At 42.1% G+C, this 18,974-nt stretch overlaps 1 protein-coding gene and 1 pseudogene across 1 annotated transcript; one reads left to right on the top strand and one right to left on the bottom strand.

The window, feature by feature from the left end:
• Positions 1–2,863: 2,863 nt before the first annotated feature.
• LOC116214453 lies at positions 2,864–3,658 on the top strand. The gene has a single exon (XM_031549856.1). It carries the CDS (start codon positions 2,864–2,866, stop codon positions 3,656–3,658), a length of 795 nt encoding a protein of 264 aa, XP_031405716.1.
• A 9,388-nt stretch (positions 3,659–13,046) lies between these two features.
• On the bottom strand, positions 13,047–14,756 carry LOC116214452 (annotated as a pseudogene).
• Between the last annotated feature and the right edge of the window lie 4,218 nt (positions 14,757–18,974).

Raw genomic sequence — 18,974 nt, 5'->3', positions numbered from 1 at the left:
GGTCATAATCGACAAAGGCTCCGCCCTTAATGTTTGCCCAGTGTCCACGCTGAAACAAATAAATGTGGACCTTAACCGCATCCGCCCGAGCAAAATCGCGGTTCGAGCCTTTGACGGTTCACGGAGGGAAGTTAATGGGGAGATCGACCTCTTGATCGATGTCGGCCCGTACTCATTCAGCGTCACATTTCAGGTCCTTGACATCCCGAATGCTTTCAGCCTGCTTCTCGGGAGACCCTGGATCCACTTAGCTGGAGCCGTTTCCTCATCTCTACACAAAAGGATCAAGTTCATCGCGGAGGGACGGCTCATCACGGTTAAGGGTGAGGAAAACTACGTCATCTACAAGGAAACGAATGTCCCTTATATTAGCATCGGGGACGACGAGAACCTCCCATTCTATTCATTCAAGATCATCTCCGTCATTCGGGACTATGGAGAGATCAGTCCATCTCGTGCTGATCGCATGGTCGAGAAGGTCCTCCTGCTTCACAATTACATCCCCGGCATCGGGCTTGGAGCACACGGACAGGGGATCAATCGCCCCATCGAGATTGAAGAGTACAAGAACAGGAGGGGACTCGATTTTCGCTCTTCCTGCTACGAGATTATCGAGGCCCGCAAGGGCAAACACCTCCACCGTCTCGCGGCGCATTATAGGAAGATTAACAGGGGCAGCCCGACTCTCCCACTTTCTCACTTTTTTCTTGCACCGCCGCACATCGTCGGAGGTACTCTTGATGGCCCCTCCTCGGTTAGAGACGCCGAGCCTGTTGATCTGTCAGCCATATGCGCCGTCATTGGGGAGACTCCTTTAGGGGTCCATATCCGCATCGCGCAGGAGAATGAGGAGCTCAACAACTAGACCTCAGTTCCACGCTACTCAACTGTAATCGCCAATGTGTAAGGCTATCTATGTGTTTGATGTTTTCCACATGTCGGCATAGCCATAAGCCGCATGATGGAAGATGGATTTTGTTATGGCTTCACGCTTACATCATTAATGAAATCTTTGCATGCGTTTTGAATTTTCGCATCTACCTTATCCTTTCTCTCACTCGTTTAAATTTCCAGGCTCCACTCGAATCCAAATTTTCGATACATCGATTCGAACTCATCCGAGGAACACCTCGAAGAGTCCCGACACATATTCTTCGGGGAAGGACTCGACGAAGATGGTCGAGTGCCCGAGATAGAGGAGAGTTTGCGCCGCCTTGAGAACCGTCAATTCACATCAGTTGAGCCGACAGAAGAGCTCAACGTGGGTATCGAAGAAGAGCCTCACATCCTGAAGATCAAGACGGGTCTCGACCCCATACAACGAGGCTGGATGATTGAGTTCCTAACAGAGTACCAAGAGGCCTTTGCTTGGTCCTACGCAGATATGCCAAGCCTTGACCCTTCGATAGTCAAACACTTCCTCCCGCTCGATACAAAGAAGTTTTCACCCAAACAAAAGCACTTACGGCGGCAACGTGCCGGCCTTCTCCTTCGCATTAAGGAAGAGGTTGTCAAGCAAATCAACGCGGGCTTCCTGGAAGTTTGCAACTACTCCGAGTGGGTGGCGAACATCGTGCCTGTAGAGAAGAAAGATGGAAGAGTCAGAGTCTGCGTCGACTATCGGGACCTCAACAAGGCCAGCCCCAAGGATAACTTCCCCCTACCCCACATCGACATCTTAGTCGATAACACAACACGCCACACGTTGTTCTCCTTCATGGATGGCTTCTCCGGGTACGACTAGATTCAGATGGCCGACGAGGACAAGATCAAGACGACGTTCATCACAATATGGGGCACTTTCTGTTATCGAGTCATGCCCTTCGGCCTAAAAAACGCCGGGGCAACATACCAAAGGGCCATGGTCACGCTATTCCACGATATGATGTATAAAGAGATCGAGGTCTACGTCAATGACATGATTGCTAAATCAAAAAAAGAGAGGATCACCTCGTTAATCTAAAACGTCTCTTCGACCAACTCAAGAAGTACAAGTTTCGGCTTAACCCGGCAAAGTGCACATTCGATGCTAAGTCAGGGAAACTGTTAGGATTCGTGGTCAGCGAATGAGGCATCAAGGTCGATCTCGACAAGGTGAAGGCAATCAGGGAGTTACCTTCGCCATCGACAGTCCATGAAGTACGAGGCTTCTTGGGACGGCTGAACTACATTGCGCGTTTCGTTACAAACTTGACAGACAAATGTCAACCACTCTTCCGCTTGCTTTGCAAAAATACAGCCATTAAGTGAGACGAGGAATGTCAGAAGGCAATCGACACTATCAAGGCATACTTGGTTCAACCCCCAGTATTGGTCCCGCCTACTCCAGATCGCCTTCTCGTTCTCTATCTGACAGTGCGCCGGCAATCCCTGAAATGCATGTTAGGGCAGGAAGATGAGTCCACGCACGCAGAACATGCCATTTACCATTTAAGCAAGAAATTCACCGAAGGGGAGTCCAACTACCTGGAGATTAAGAAGATGTGTTGCGCGCTAGTGTAGGTCATGCAGAGGTTCCGGCAGTACACTCTCTACCATACTATTCGCTTATTGTCAAAAGCAGATCCCTGAAGTACTTGCTTGATAGTCCATCTTCCATGAAGAACATTTCAAAGTGGCGAAATCAGCTGACGGAATACGACATTGAATATATGCCTCGCACATCAGTCAAGGGGCAGGCAATTGCGGATCACTTAGCAGAGTTCCCAATCGAAGACGATACGCCGATCAACTCTGACTTTCCGGACGAAGGGATCCTCCAAGTGGACAGTGAGGAGAACAAATTCGCATGGAAGATGTATTTCGACGACGCAGTAAATTCCACTGGGTCCGGCATCGATTCAGTACTGATATCCCCCAACGAATGCTATTAAAGGTCGACTTCCCCTACACTAATAATGTGGCCGAATGCGAGGCATGGATCATCGGCCTACAAGCGGCGATCGACTTCAAGGTGAAGGAACTGGAAGTGTTCGGCGATTCTATACTTACAATTTTCCAGATGTTGGGGCAATGGAAGACGAATGACGCAAAGCTAGTGCTATATCATGAGTATCTCGAGGAGTTAGCGGAGAACTTCGAGAAAATCTCATTCACAAACACACCGCGCATCAAGAATCAATTTGAAGATGCACTTGTGACGCTCGCATCCATGGTGAGCATCACAAAAGAAAACCTCATCGAGCCTGTCAAAATCGAGATTGCCAAAGGCCCTGCTCACTGTGATGCAATTGAGGTGAACGATGAACAACCATGGTACGAAGACATCAAACATTTTCTGCGAACTAGCCAATACCCAACATTCGCCAACCGATGCGACAGAAAAATACTTTGGCGACTCGCAGCACATTACTTCTTGAGTGGAGAGGTTCTTTATCGTCGTTCTTTCGATGCCCCACTACTCCGGTGTGCCGATGAAATCGAGGCACAACGCCTTATGGGAGAGATACATGAGGGGAGTTGCGGACCCCACATGTGCAAGCTCATGCTCGCCAAGAAACTTATGCGTTTGGGTTACTTCTGCTCCACCATGGAGGCCGACTGGGCTAAACATGTCAGACACTGCCACTTGTGCCAGGTCTACGCCGACCAGATTAAAGCACCCCCAATGAGCTACACCCGATGGCGGCCCCATGGCCCTTTTCAATGTGGGGCATAGATGTGATCGGTCCTATCAATCCCAAAGCATCCAACGGACGCCTTTTTATTTTGGTGGCAATCAACTACTTCACCAAGTGGATCGAGGCCATAACGCTTGCTTCGGTCACCGCAAAGGCCGTGGCACGTTTCCTCAAGTGCAACATCATCGCCCGATACGGAGTCCCGCGCGACAATTATCACAAACAACGCTAAGAACCTGAACAACAAGATCATCGATGAGCTCTGCGAGCAATTCAAAGTTCAGCATCGTAACTCCACGCCATACCGTCCCCAAATGAACGGTGCGGTGGAAGCTGCGAACAAAAATATCAAGAAGATCATCGAGAAAATGACGGTGACCTATAAGGATTGGCACGAGATGCTCCCTTTTGCGCTCTTAGCGTACCGAACATCTATCCGCACTTCAACTGGGGCAACTCCGTACTCTTTTGTCTACGGCATGGAAGCAGTCCTCCCGATTGAAGTGGAGATTCCTTCCATGAGGGTCATTGCCGAGTCCGAGCTCGAAGAAGCTGAATAGGCGAAGCAGCGCTACGAACAGTTTAATCTCATCGACGAGAAGCGGCTAACCGCGCTCTGCTACGGCCAATGTTACCAACAAAGAATGGCCCGAGCGTTCAATGCAAGGGTCCGCCACCGCGAGTTCAACACCGATGACCTCGTCCTGCGAAAGGTTCTTCACATTACACTTGACTCCCGGGGCAAGTTCGCATACAAGTATGACGGACCCTTTGTCGTCAGAGAAACCTTCTCTGGAGGGGCAATTATCTTAAGTGACATGGACGAGACCGAAAACGCGCTCCTAGACAATGCTAACGCCCTCAAGAAGTACTATCCTTGATAGCCTTCTTCGCCATTCTGCAGCCTCTTCATGTCCCCGCAAACTGCAAGCCACTTTTCCGACCTTTGTCTTCTTTTGTATTCTTCAAACCCCACGCTCTTGTCGCCTCAGCGCATCCTGTCATCAGTGCCTGTGCTCTTTCCATCTAAGATTACCTTTGAGAGAAAAGAATAATTTTCCCGCTAGGTTGAAAACCTCCTCGAGGCGACCTAGGCAAAAGTTAGGGAACGAGGGGTATGGTTTAAAATCCCGCAAGGGGGAGCCATGGTAAAAGGAGAGCATAAATCATATCCTTACTAGGCTAAAATCCCGCAAAAGGCAGTCGAGGCAAAAGTTAGAGGAATCGAGAGATGAGATCTGACCCTATCTTGGGCGGTAGTAATAAAAGGAGAGCATTCATGAGAGAAAAGTCAAAATAAAATACCCCACTAGGTCGTCAAGCGTTTTGCGGCCTAGACAAAAATTAGGGGCAATTGTTGGTTCAACCACGAAAGAACAGCAGCACCCCGCGTGAAGCTACAACTAGTAGTGGTTCGGCAGTCCTCAACGCAAGCAAACTCTCTTCGACTCTCCAAGCTTGAAACACGGCTCGAAATGGAGTCGAATCGTCGTATCCTTGATTTGGAGGATCATAAAGATCCTTCCCTTTACCTTTACTCAAAGTTCTTTTGGTCAAACATGAGTTCAGGACATGGCCACCCTCAAATGGCCACCAAGTTTAGATCCCCAAAGCATCATTACATAGATTTCATTTGCACATAGTAATTCCAGCAGTTTCATGCGACTGACAATGGCCGTTAGCTGCTACCCTCCTACGCAGGTACGGGCATGTGGATCCTAAGAGACGTCCCCCCCTGACGGATTCATGTCTGCCTCATGCGACAAGATCGCAATCTCAAACTCGAGTGAAGGGCCCTGAAGGAGGCACCTAGCACCATCATCTGACAAATTCGTTAGCATTATCGGGCCCCAGTCAACTCTCTCGCGTTCTTGGGCCATCCTCGATGACCGAATCCACCATTTATTTCTTTGGGTTTGGACACCCACATTTACTACTTTGGGTTTGGACACCCAAATTTTATTGCTTTGGGTTTAGATACCCACCATTTACCGCTTTGGGTTTGGACACCCACCTTTTACTGTTTTGAGTACAAACACCCACATTTTACTGCTTTGGGTTTGGACATCCACCATTTACTGCTCTGGGTACAAACGCCCACCTTTCACTGCTTTGGGTTTGGACACCCACCATTTACTACTTTGGGTTTGGACACTTACCTTTTATTGCTTTGGATTTGTACACCCACATTTATTGTTTTGGAGTTTGGACACCTACCTTTTATTACTTTGGGTTTAGACACTCGCATTTATTTCTTTGGGTTTGGACACCCACATTTACTGCTTTGGGTTTGGGTTTGGACGCCCACTATTTAATGTTTTGGTTTGGACACCCACCTTGTTTACTTTCTTTGGGCCCGTAAACCCACATTTACTGCTTTCAGGGTCCATATGCCCACATTTACTGCTTTTAGGGTCCATAAACCCACCTTTTAACTTTCTTTGGGCCCGAAAACTCACCTTTATTGCTTTCAGATCCATAAGCCACATCTTCACTGCTTTTAGGTACATACGTTTATCCAACTCCCTCCCATGAATCCAAAACCAGAGAGAACAAGTGGCTATGGGGAAAGACGTCAGGATGGTCGCCAGGACCAAACATGGTACTTCTCATGGTCTTTGGCTGCATCCTTTATCAGAGCACGCAACCAAAGAGGGGCAAGCTGTCAGCACCCCATTTCGGTCCACTGGCTCCAGAGGGACAAAATCGTCACTTTATCACCCCGTATGAGGGAAGTATTTCCAGCAAATTACTCGAGCATTCATGGCCTTTGAAAAATTGACATTTTTCTAATTTAACATCAATTTTATATTTTTAGAAAAATACTTTACGTGTTGTCTTTGAATTTCACGTGCGTCAATGTCAACTTTCAAAATTCAGGAAGAAAACTCGATGCCCGAAAATATTTTATTGCATAACACTAATCTATGAATTTTTCTAAACACAATGCCGGTCCCGGATCATCTCTTCGACATCCAAATTGCAAAGACGAGAATAGTAATCTCTATGAGTATTAAATTTGAATTTTTTGATTTAAAAAAAAAAGGAAGAAGATGTTAGGTCGGTCAGAGCCGGTCTAACCGATAGGACGGATGGGTCAGGGTCGGTCAGAGCTGGTCGGACCAACCGTTGCCCCCCAAAAAAAAAAGGAAAAGTCAAACGACCAGTTTGACTTTCCATGCCTTTCCTTCCCACCCACTTCTTTTCCTTTTCTTCTTCTTTCCCCTTTCCTGTTTTTCTTTCTTTCTCTCTGGTCTCGACGATCAAATCGGCCGATTTTCTTTCCTTCTTTCGCAAGTCTACGGCAAAAATCTCGCCCATCTCCACATCTCTTTCCTTCTTCTTCTTTTCTTTCAGTCGAATATAAAGAAAAAAAACGAAAAAAACCGTAGCTCTCTCTCGGCATTCTCGGATCCCACACCTCAGGAAACCCTAGCCGCGACTCCCTCATGAAAAAAAAAAAAAACCCGTCGGCTCTGCGACTCGCCCCCAGCTCGTTCTTTCCCTCTCAGACCACCCCACAGCCCTCAGCTCCCCGAGGACATTCTCGACCCTGAGCTGCTGCCCTCACGAGCCTCTCCCTCTTCTCCCTCAGCTCACCCTCATTTTCCCGAAGCTCGCGCCCAAGTTCCCTAAAAAAAAAACCCTCAGTTCAATCTCCCTCGGACTTCCTAAGCTCATCTCGTGCCAGAAACCCGAGCGAAACCACTCACCCTTCTCTTCCTCATTCCCCTCAGTTCTCTGCCCGTCCTCGCTACTTCAAGTTACGACGTTCCAGTGACCACCAGGACCCCCCGAGACTCGGAAGCCGCCGCGACCAATCACCACCGCCGCCCAGACCACCCCTCTCCTTCTCTCTATTTTTCATTTTCTTTTATCGGGTCTACCGTGATTTTCGGGTTGAACAGACACACGCCGGCCTAGCCCAGCCCAGTCCACTGACGGCCCAGTCCAACAACGGCCCATTCAGCCCAGCGACTCGCCCAGTTTGGCCCAATAACAAGCCCGACCCAATAACAAGCCCAGCCCAGTTCGGCTCAGTCCGGCCCAATCCGGCCCAACTCGTCTAGAACCCCTTTTATTTACAGAACTGCCCCCCATTCTTCTCGAACTAGGTAAATTCTCGACTTAGTGGCATGTTTAGGGCTCCATTTTGAATATTAATGTTTGCTTGGATGGATATGTTGTGAAATGAGCGTTCGTGGTTTGCGTGGATGATCGGATTTGTCTCGAACTCGATTTTAGGAACTTTTCAAGTTGTCTCAGTTTAGTCCCGAGACTATTTTCCGCCCTTTTCAGATCTACCCCGAATTTTAAAATTCTTTTCAGTCAAGTCCCAGCCATTTTTACCATTTTCCAATCAGTCCTTGAATTTTCATAATTTTAATTGTCCCAAGGAACTTTTCAAGTTGTCTCAGTTTAGTCCTGGGGCTATTTTCCGCCCTTTTCAGATCTGCCCTGAATTTTAAAATTCTTTTCAGTCAAGTCCCAGCCATTTTTACCATTTCCAATCAGTCTTTGAATTTTTCAGAATTTTTTATCATCCCGAGGAACTTTTCAAGTTGTTTCAGTTTAGTCCCGGGGCTTTTCCGCCATTTTAGATCTGCCTCTAATTTTAAAATTCATTTTAGTAAAGTCCCGGCCATTTTTAGCAGTTTCCAATCTGTTCCTGAACTTTTCAGAATTTCTAAACCAGTTCCGGGAACCTTTTACGTTGTTTCAGTTCAGTCCCTGGGGCATTTTTCACTTTTCAGATCAGCCCTGTACTTTCAAATTCGTTTAAAAAAAAGTCCTGGGACATTTCTAGTAATTTTTACACAGTCCTGAATTTTTCCAGAATTTTCAAATCAGTCTCCTGAAACTTTATCCGGATTTTTAAACCAGTCCCTGGATATTTTCTAAAGATACCCAACCCTTTCCTGCTTGGATTCTCAACCGACAACGTATATGCCTCATTTAAATATTTTTGTTTCAGTAATTATATGTATACAATATGATAATATATGCTCTTTGCATGATTTTCCGCTTCCATAAGTCGGTGCCATTTTATTGATTCCGTTAATATTATGTTTGTGCATGTTTGTATGTGTTTATCGCGATTATGGCGGCACCGATTGTGTACAATTTGTATGTTTGTCATGCTTGATGTGATAATGTACTCTTGATCCGTGTTTAAACACTTTATTTTTCGTTTAATCGAAACCTCACACTAATCGGTTTAATCATGCAAACTCGGCCCAAAATTAATTTAAAACGTCAAGACGGTCGGGAATTATGATTCGCATTGGATGGTCCATCAATGATCGGCTCGACGGTCCGAAATCCATAAATTAAAGCATTCAGCAAATTTAAATTGAGCTTAACAAATTCCATCAACCGGGTAAATGGGACGTTCATACGACTAATTAATTCACTTGGCCTTAATAATTTTGCACGAATTGATAATTAACCGGTAACACACGTCGATAAGTTGCAAGTATGCATTGGTGCCTTTCTCAAATTCGCAATTTTATAAAAACCCGAGACATGCGGTCCGATGTGACATGGACGTCTAGGAAGAACTTGCACATCCTGACTCGAGGTCTCGCCTGATTTCAAGTAACTCAGGTCGGGGCGTGGAAGTTCTTTTTAGATTACTTCCAGATAGATTGACCGGTTCTTTGGCTTTTTCGGGGTTCTTGTACAACCTTGGAAGATCTAGGGAATTGGTCAACGCCGGTCACAGGCCGAGGTGTTCCGCACTGCGTAGTCTTTTTTTTCCGAAAAACAATTTCCACTACAAGGGCAAAATGGCCTATTTGCAATTTAGCGATACCTTAGCATGATCTCGGGTAGTTAGATCGGGTATGTTGGTTCAAAATACAAACACCGGATTAATCGCGTACTTGGCTTAAGACAAATGAGCAATAGTAGGCTAGGCATTAGACTCTAGGGTTTTTAGGCAAAATTCACGTTCTGTAATAATCTATAATAATCGTAGTATAGCGATACAGAAAAATTTAAAAATAACCCACACATTCAAGACCTGGTTACAAACATCGTGTTCGTCAGGTCCAAATAATAATGTCGAATGCTACATATCTTCTCCATCACCCTTTTGTTTGTTTTAAGGTAGGATTTGCATGCCAAAATACCCCGGTTAATAATTAGTTAACTCACGTAAATTCGGTAATAACAAACCCCATTATTTGTTTATTTATGCTTGCTTGTTACATTTTTGCACTTCTTTTGTTATGCGGTCAAGCTCGATCCTTTAGGACACGATTCACACGGGGTCCAACGCCCTTAACTGTCAATCACGGGGTCCAATGCCCCCATACACTGAGTATGCATTTAATTTAATTTTCGGTCTTTTCCAAAACTACACGGTGAGCACGAGAGGAATAATGACCGAACGCGAACTGATCGGGATTCAGTCGTTGTAATTTGTATTTTTATTTGAGAGAGTAATGTAAGGGTTTATATTGTACATTTATTCATGTAGGAATTCCAGTCGGAAAGTGGACGGCCGGAGAGTACCTTCAAATTTACGGTGTCAAAACGGGTGAGTCGAGTGCAACCCTAAAATCAGGTGGTAAATAAATAAAATGGCAAGTCTAGCAAGCTAGAGTACGGAAAGGGCGTGTGTGATATAGGCCCACACGTAATAGAACCCCCGAATTCGGAATTTTCGGTTCCGTACAGACCATTGCCTTAGCATACTAAGTGTATCCCATACCCTAGATCCGGGCGACTCACCGGCCCTCGACCTTCGGATCGTAAATAAGTAGTGGCGACTCCTTCTCACGCGCGTTCGTCGCACATCCCCGGGAAGGTGGATACTCCCAAGCCGTGTTGCATTAGGCGCGCGCATTGCGTGCCTCGACGAGATTAAAATTCGGGTGCGCACACTCCTCATCATTGAGAAGGGTGTCTCTGTTTGAGCTTCTTCCCTTTTGTTTTTATTTCCCTTCACCGTAGGAAGGTGCGCACACTCCTCTTTTTATTTCCTTTCTCCATTATTTTATTGTTAGATCAATCAACTTGCATGCAACTAGGCAAGGTGTTGCCCACAAGTTGAATATATTTGTATATATTATATGATATTAATCTTTATTCCTCCAATCAATATGTTTTTTAGATGTCCTTCAAATTAACTTGATCATTATTTGCCCCCAACCTAAACGTCGATTTTGGAATTTAGGTTGCGTCTTTTACTTTTTCACTTGTAAGACGCCATAACGACCTTTGAGTTATTTATGGTCCCTAAAACTAGAATGTTGTGATCACTCATAAGCTTCTTCACGACAATTATAATCTATAATCTGATGATCGAGTCGATTCCATGATTATAAGTTCATTACATACTGAACTGAAATAGGGTTATACATTGTCATTACGATAAGGGGCCATTCGAGTGTATCTAAATAGATATGGATCCCTACATCGTTACATTCCATCACAAATCTATAATTGTTGATCAATACTTGGATTTTATTGGGTCCAGTACTTAGGTATATTAAACCGGTCAATATTTAGGTATACATCATCGACACGTAAACGGTTCTCCACTTTTATTTTACTTTATATGTGATCCGATGGGTTGGTAACGTCATTGAAAAATCTATGGGTCAAAATGTTGTCTTTAATATCGAAAAGACTAAAAAGACTAGCATTCCACCGTAAAACATAATTTGGTGTTTCATTGTAGAATTTGCCCCCTTAATTCTTTTTGGATTTTCATCAAAAAGAAAAAAAAATTAATAAGTAACACAAAAAAATTTGTGGATTTTGATTTGTTTCAAATCTATCATAAAATTATCTTTTGGATCATGCGATCGTCAACTTCTAGTTCATTTTCATATCTATCATCTTGTACAATTCTTTTTTTTTTTTTTCATCCATCTGATGATGAGGATCCCTACTATTTTTTTAAAGGGATTTTTACCTAAAATGGCCCATGATTTGTCCGTTTTGTCAAATTTATCCCATGTTTTTTTGTCAAATTTATCCCATGGTTTACTTTTTACATCAAATCTATCCCGGTGTTATCTTTTCCGTCAACATCTAACGGTCGTGCTGACGTGGCACGTGGAGAGATAGTGGGCCACACTTGCCACGTAGGCGCCACGTCAGCACGGCCGTTAGATGTCGACGGAAAAGATAACGCCGGGATAGATTTGATGCAAAAAGTAAACCATTGGATAGATTTAACAAAAAAAAAGTATATGATAGATTTGACAAAACGGACAAACCATGGGCCATTTTAGCTAAATACCTTTTTTTTTTTAAGTTCCGAACTTCATTACATTTTCAAATTGGTCCCATCCCCTTTCTCTCGTGTCCCTCTCCCTGCTATCAAGTCTCCATACAACTCCTCTGCCGGTCACCCACCCCCAACAATCCCACCATTGGCGAACTCAACTTGGGTGCTGAAACCCGAGGAGTGAGCCTGAGCCACTCGTCAACACCAGCGGATTCTAACGCCTAGTGTTCTTTCCCGTCGTTGGATTCTCGTCTCTGCCGGCTGATGCGACAAGAGCAGCAACTTCCGAGCAAACTCGACCTCTACCTGCAGCTACGAAGTTGAGGACAAGGCCAAGAGTCAAGCAGAGAGAAGACAATATGAGGGCATGAGGAAGGCAAAAGAAAGAGAAGAGAGAGAGCACGGGACCCATCTGAGAATTGGAGAAATATTTGCACTTTTTTAACGTTAGTTAGTACGAACAATGTTGGCATGTAGAAGAGTCACCCATCAATTGAAAAAAAAATATTTTCGAAATTGTTCATGTAGAAATGCCACCCATCAAATTAGAAGTATGGTTTAAAAAATAAGTCGATGATGAATTAAGAACAACCAGAAATTTCACGATTTTTTGTGTAATTTTTTCCATTTGCTCCTCCAAATTTCACGACTTTATTTCTATTCGTTTTCCTAAAAGTTATCTTTTTCTCTCTTTATAATATGGTAAACTACTCAAGCCATAATATAGAGTGCAAGGTGAATTTACTGTATTTGATAGAATCTCCCTTTTTTTTTTTTCCGGGTATCCGGAAGCCTGATGATCCCGATTAATACACAAATATACAAATTTTAGTGCTTAGGTCTACATCTCCTAATTAGATTCCTCCATCGAAGTAATAAAGAAAAAGAGTTACCGCTAAATCCTCTCAATAAGTTCCTTTTCGCCATTACCCTGAAATGAAGGGCGGATACTGAGTAAAAATGAAAAAGAGAAAACACTGAAAGAAATTTAAAAGGTTATTCTTATAATGCAGAAGCAGTATACATGATAAACCTCCCAACACTTTTGCTGATTCACCAGAAGTGGGAAAATTCTCATCTCTTGACAAATAATCTAAAACATACCGTTCACCGGAAGAAAACCATAATACATATTAAATGTTCAACATCAGCTTCAGAAAAACTACCACTTAGCTAGCTAATTAACCTAGAAGTTTCTTCCGCCCATCATAAATCTGGCCGAATTGCCAGTTCGATGGGGCGACGTTGTTGATTTCAACAGTATTCCGGTCGCTGTCGGTCAACTGGAATGATAGGCTTTGCCCCGTCAGGATGGTCCCGGTCTGCCAGTTCTGGCCCCAGTTCCGCGACATCTGAATCCAGCCAGTTTTTGACCCCTTGATCTTGACATTCGTCACATCTCCAGCCCCGGCGACATTGTACACCAATACAAGGGTCCAGTACGGGTTCCCCCTGAACTCGAACTTGATCCCTCCCTGCTTCTTGCACGGGGTTCGCCCGGTACTTGACAGGGGTGATCCCAGCCTTGTAGTAGGCGAGCTTCGTGAACATGGGCATGGAGAGGTCAAAGTGTTTCAGTGGAGGGTTGCACCAGTTATCGTTAGGCTTCGAGTAGTTCGGAGGGCAGAAATTGGTTGCAGTCACGATAATCGACCCGGCCCCTTTGATGCACCACTGAGGATTGTTGGCGCATACGATCTCGAAACAAGCTCCGCAAGCTTGGCCATCGTTGAAGAGGGCAGTGCTTAGGGCAGTTGTTTCCAAGCCGTACCCTTGCCTGAATAAATCTCCGTAGCCACAAGCTCCTTCTGTGAATATACAACTCGCAAAGTATATATGTTAGAAATTCAATCAAAAATCAATTTAATGGGTCTCAGTTCTTTAATTATTTCCATATTTTAATTCTTTTATTTAAGTAAAAAGTATATTTCTTTCCTCAACCAAAAAAAAAAAAAAGAAGAAGTAAAAGCAAAATATATTTGAAGATGTTTATTACTATTTTTATTTTCATTTTTTGGACAAAACAAAGCAGAAATCTGGAAAATAATTATCTTCCCTTCGGAAAAAGATATTTTTCCAATTGAGTGTGCTCCAGACTTGGATCTATATATTACATGGTATGAAATTGTAAAGTACACTTAAGACCTGACAGGCTGACATACATCTGCAATTACGACAATGTTAATGTTCAAATACAAGCAGATTATTCATCATCATTCTAAATTGGGTAATTTGCCCAAAAAATGACCACATTAGGAGTTTTCTCAAATAAAATCAAAAGTTTGAATTTTGATTTTAAAAATGACAACATTACATTTTTTAAAAGCAAAACTATTAATTTGACATTTAAATGCTCACGTGGCTCATTCCGTGTGGCATTTTTTGCTCACATGGCATCTGAAAATAGACAATCAAATACTAAAAAATCAAAACGAGCACTGGTGATTTGTTTGGTTGGGGTGGAGGACCAGCCGGCTCGGTGAGGCTGCTGGAGGCGTGGCGAGGCAAACCGACCCCCAAATTGAGAATCCAGTGGGTTCTTGATGGATCGTAGCCTCGCCGGCGGCCACGCTCCCTCCCCTCCCTCGACCCTCCATTCTGGTCTATTTCTATTATTTTTAATATTTCATTTAATTTTTAAAATTCCACGTCAATATATTGTAAACCGCCGTAATCATATAGCATCTATTTGACTTACGCATGGTTTCTCCACCCTTCATGTCCCCGTAGAACGTTGCATGAGCATCATGCCAATTTGTGTCGAGTCCTGTAACTGCCGCAACCATGGACAACACGAGCAAAGACAGTCGATGAGAATCCATTGGAGAGAAGATTATGCTTACGAAGGATTGCATGGCGATATGACCAAAGGAGTACGATGAGAGTATAAGAGAAAGTTATACTGAATTTGCCACAACAAGAGGTTGGAGGGATTGTATTTAAAGACCACAAGGGAAATCAAATAGGGAAAGTTAGAAAATGTGGGTCGTCATAAGTGTAGAGACCATAAATTTTAAGGAAAGGGAAGTGGGAAATGGTTGGTATAATTTCATGTGTAGCAAAACTTTTGGAAACGACTCTAGATTGGAATAACCTACACATGGAATTTAATTTGATGTGTATATGTTTATTTCTATTTTTGTGGTACCATAACGGATTCACTTTAATTGTGGTCAGGATTATCATTGATTTATATATAGATGTAAATATCGGGTTAGATTTTATTGCCCTTCTTCAATTCTCATTAATCGATGCAATGAATTGCATCGACATAAACTTACTAAAGAAATAGCTTGATTTATGTCCTAATAATAAATAAGATCCTTCAATTCTCAAATCTATATATAACTAAAATTTACATAATAAATGCTTAAAATAAAATTTTAAAATATGGAAAAAGAAAATTAAAAAAGATAATAATTAAAAATTTTAAAAATGCAATTAATGTATCTAAATCTCCTACTCACTATGTAATAACTAAATAAAATTAATAGAATATGGAAAGAATTAAAAAACAAAAAATAATAATTAAAAGTATTTGATAAATGCAATTACATGTACCAAAATTTCTTACTAAATACAATTTACATAAAATCTTTGTTGAAATTTTAATTATATATAAGTGATAAATGTATATAAACAATTAGTTTAACTTGACATTATAAAAATTGAGCCTAGCTTATAGAAGTTGATATAAAAAATTTGATAGTCCTACTAAAATTAATGAAACGTATATATAATTTATGATAAAAGCTACACATATATATGTACAAGCATATTAAAAAGTAAAATTTAACGTGTTAAAAATAAAAATAATGAATCATAGAAATTATCACCTTTTAATAAATTGTAGAACAATAAGAAATATATAAAAAGTATATATATGAAAAATAGAATTTATATACATATATAAAAAACGCATATAATGTCTCATTATGTAAAATAACAACAATCTTTATCCAAAAGAAAGATTCCATAAGTAGGAAAATAATATATAACAATAAAAATACATAAAATATATAATCATATATAATACAAACAAAAATTGTGAAAGAAATTAAATAAATTTACAAGACCTAATAAGAGCGTTGATTATAAAATTATTATTGAAGTATTCAAAAGCATTTTTTGAAAATTATTTTTAAAAATTGATTTTTGAGGACTTTTATTTTCAATAATAAAATTAATACTAATAAGTAAATTAATATCTTAAACTATAATAATTATTATTCCTACAAAATATAAAGATATGAACACGAACCCGTGCATTGCACGAGATTGAACACTAGTATCAATTCCATGTTTGTCGTCTGTTCTTTCGTCAACACCCATGAATATTTTTTAATGTATGCATGCATTAAAGCAAACCTAATTAAGAGATAGGAGTTCATCCATGTGACAGTTATTGGTAGAACAAAATTTATATAACGCTACCTATTCCTGGCTGGTGATAATTGGGCTGATTAATGCTGGTAGGCCCAAGCCCTAAATGGAGGCGGCCTATTGAACTCCCGGCATTGCGGCTGAGGCTCGAGTCTGAATGAGCCTCAACACCCAACTAGGGCTTTGACAGGCCCTAATTCCCATAACATAGCGCTTGCTGAGCCCGACAAGCCACGGTTGGGGCTCACCGAGCCCTAGTAGCCAGAACTGGGGCTTCTGGAGCCCCATAACCCACGGCTAGGGCTTGCCGAGCCATTGGCTCATCGGAGGGGTTCCCCTAGCCCTGACTCCCAACTGGGGCTCGACAAGTCCAACCTCTTGCGTGAATCCATGCCGATCTCTGATGGCGATTGGCCCACCATAATTCCCTATTCTTGGATAGAACAAGACAAAGTGGAGTTAACCATGATTTGGCACCGGTTGGTATGCTCTAGTTATTCTCAAGCTACATTTTGACATTAGTAGAAGTTTGGGAAGTACTCTTGGGACGACACGCTTATGGCGAAGGTAATGTTTGTGCTTGTTATTGCTCGAAGGGCGACACTCAGTCTTTCAAGATTTCAGGTCCTCAAATCTTTTCTATTTATTGTGAGGTGATATTTTAGGGGCATTTCAGTTTCTCGTCTTTTGCGTTGTTTAATTTGCGCTCTTGGTTTTTGGCCCATTATGTACACCGAAAATGAAAATTAACAGGATATTTTTTGCTCCAACCTGTGGTCTTTTTTTTCTCAAGTAGTTAAGTGAATCCTTTATTAATCCACAACTAAAATATATACAAGGTAAAATGTCCAATTGGAGATTACAAGAGCGGAACAAACAGTCTATCCATAGGGGCAAACTACAAAGGAAAATCAGAAAAAAAAAAAAAAAGATGATCGAATACAATTGTAGTTTGCTATCTTGAATCGTGAGCTTCGATCACTACTTAGTAACTAAAATTTCATCATGGACTCCGATAGTAATCAGGAAGGAGAACATCCTAAATTCACGATGAAATTCTACTCCATAATAAAGTGGGATAGTCAGGATGTCTCGTGCTGGTATCCGAGCGCAAGATCTCACTTACAATTGCAGCCAATAGACATAATTAGTCTACTTAATCCCTAAGTGATCAAACCAAGGAAGCTCACCAAGGAAGCTCAAGGCCCCTTGATCAGTTCAAACCAGCGATCACAATAGGGGAGCTGAGACCTGTAAAGACCAACATGAAGAGGCAAGCCGCAAAGTCGTCTTTGAAGTCAGGAAGTAGGACTAAAGGACTGGCAGTGAGATTGCGTATCGAGGTGGGCGAGGATAATATCATAGGGTCGGAGAAGCCGTAGACAAGAAGTCGCCATTGGAGGGGAGGGGAGGGAAGGGTCAATCAGACAAGTGGCGGCGCTAGGCAGGGGAGAGGGGAGATGACAGTAAGCAATGGATGATCGGATCGGCTCGGAATCACCGAAGTTGGATTGGATTGGATTGGAGCGGTTTAGGGTCGAATCAAATCAAACCAATTAGGGGAAACGCAGGCTGACGACTCCACTCTTCGCCCTAGATCTTACTAGAGGGGGAGAATGTGCGACCACTGGCAGGGAGCGGGAGGTTGACACCACACACAAACACAAAAATGGATAGGAAGGGAAGGAGGCCTACTACGATCATCGGGACACCGTCAAAGACCGCCTCTGCCACAGATTGTTGATGAGCCCACTGTGGAGGAGCCATTACAAGGAAATAAGCCAAGTAGAGAAGGAAATTTGAGATGAGCATGTCTTCGTCTCAAGCTAAAAAAGAATTTGAGACGGAAAATTCTATTTCAATGATACAGGGGGGAATTTTCGTCTCATAATTCGTCTAAAATTACGAGAAGAACACGAGGACGACCACTTCCGTCTCTAACTATGAAGAGATGGAAATATTGTCTCAATTGCATCTCACGCTATCTGAGGACGAAAAAGTCTATATGCTTTTCCATCTCTAGTTTGAGACGAATTTGTCTATCTCGTTATTCGGTGAGACGAGGCTTTCCGTCTCAATATGCGTTGCAACTTTGAGACGGAAAACAAGACGTAAAATTCTATCTCTTTTTGAGACATATTAGTAGATAGAAAACTTCTTTTCATAATTTGATGAGACAAAATTTTATATCTCTCACTGATGCGAGACGGAATATGTAGTCTCCTTTTCCGTCTCTAGCTTGAGACAAAACACAAGATGGAAAATTTCGTCTCGAGGGGAATGAGACAAAAAAAAATTGTCTCAAATTCCCATTTCTATCCACATGAGATGAAAAATTTCTCCGTCAAATTTTCGTTTCTATGATCTAGATACTATTTATAAATTTGAATAATTATCTTTCCTTTTTTCCCCCTTTTTTCATTTCGAATCTTCTTCCTCTTCTTCTCTAAAACCCGAAAGTTTCTTAGGATTTCACGCTTAAAAAAAAATCACTTGCATAGTAAATGCATCTAACAAGTTACTAATTGCTCCTATTGGTTTTAATGTTGACTGTAAATGACATCACAAATGGCAAGGTATACAAATATGAAATATAAGAAAAGTATATCAAAGTTTAAAATATTATCAAATATAAATGATGATGAATATCGATTGTACTTTATAAGTTTTGTAGATAAATAAATGATAAACAAGAGTAAATATTATTAGAAAACGGGTTAATTATC

This window comes from Punica granatum, chromosome 7 (assembly GCF_007655135.1).
Source record: "Punica granatum isolate Tunisia-2019 chromosome 7, ASM765513v2, whole genome shotgun sequence".
Classification (NCBI taxonomy): domain Eukaryota; kingdom Viridiplantae; phylum Streptophyta; class Magnoliopsida; order Myrtales; family Lythraceae; genus Punica; species Punica granatum.
This window is presented reverse-complemented; position numbering and strand designations above follow the sequence as displayed.

Bases quoted from the DNA above. Each gene is read 5' to 3' on its own strand.
- LOC116214453 (XM_031549856.1), top strand. From the start codon at position 2,864: ATGCTATTAAAGGTCGACTTCCCCTACACTAATAATGTGGCCGAATGC.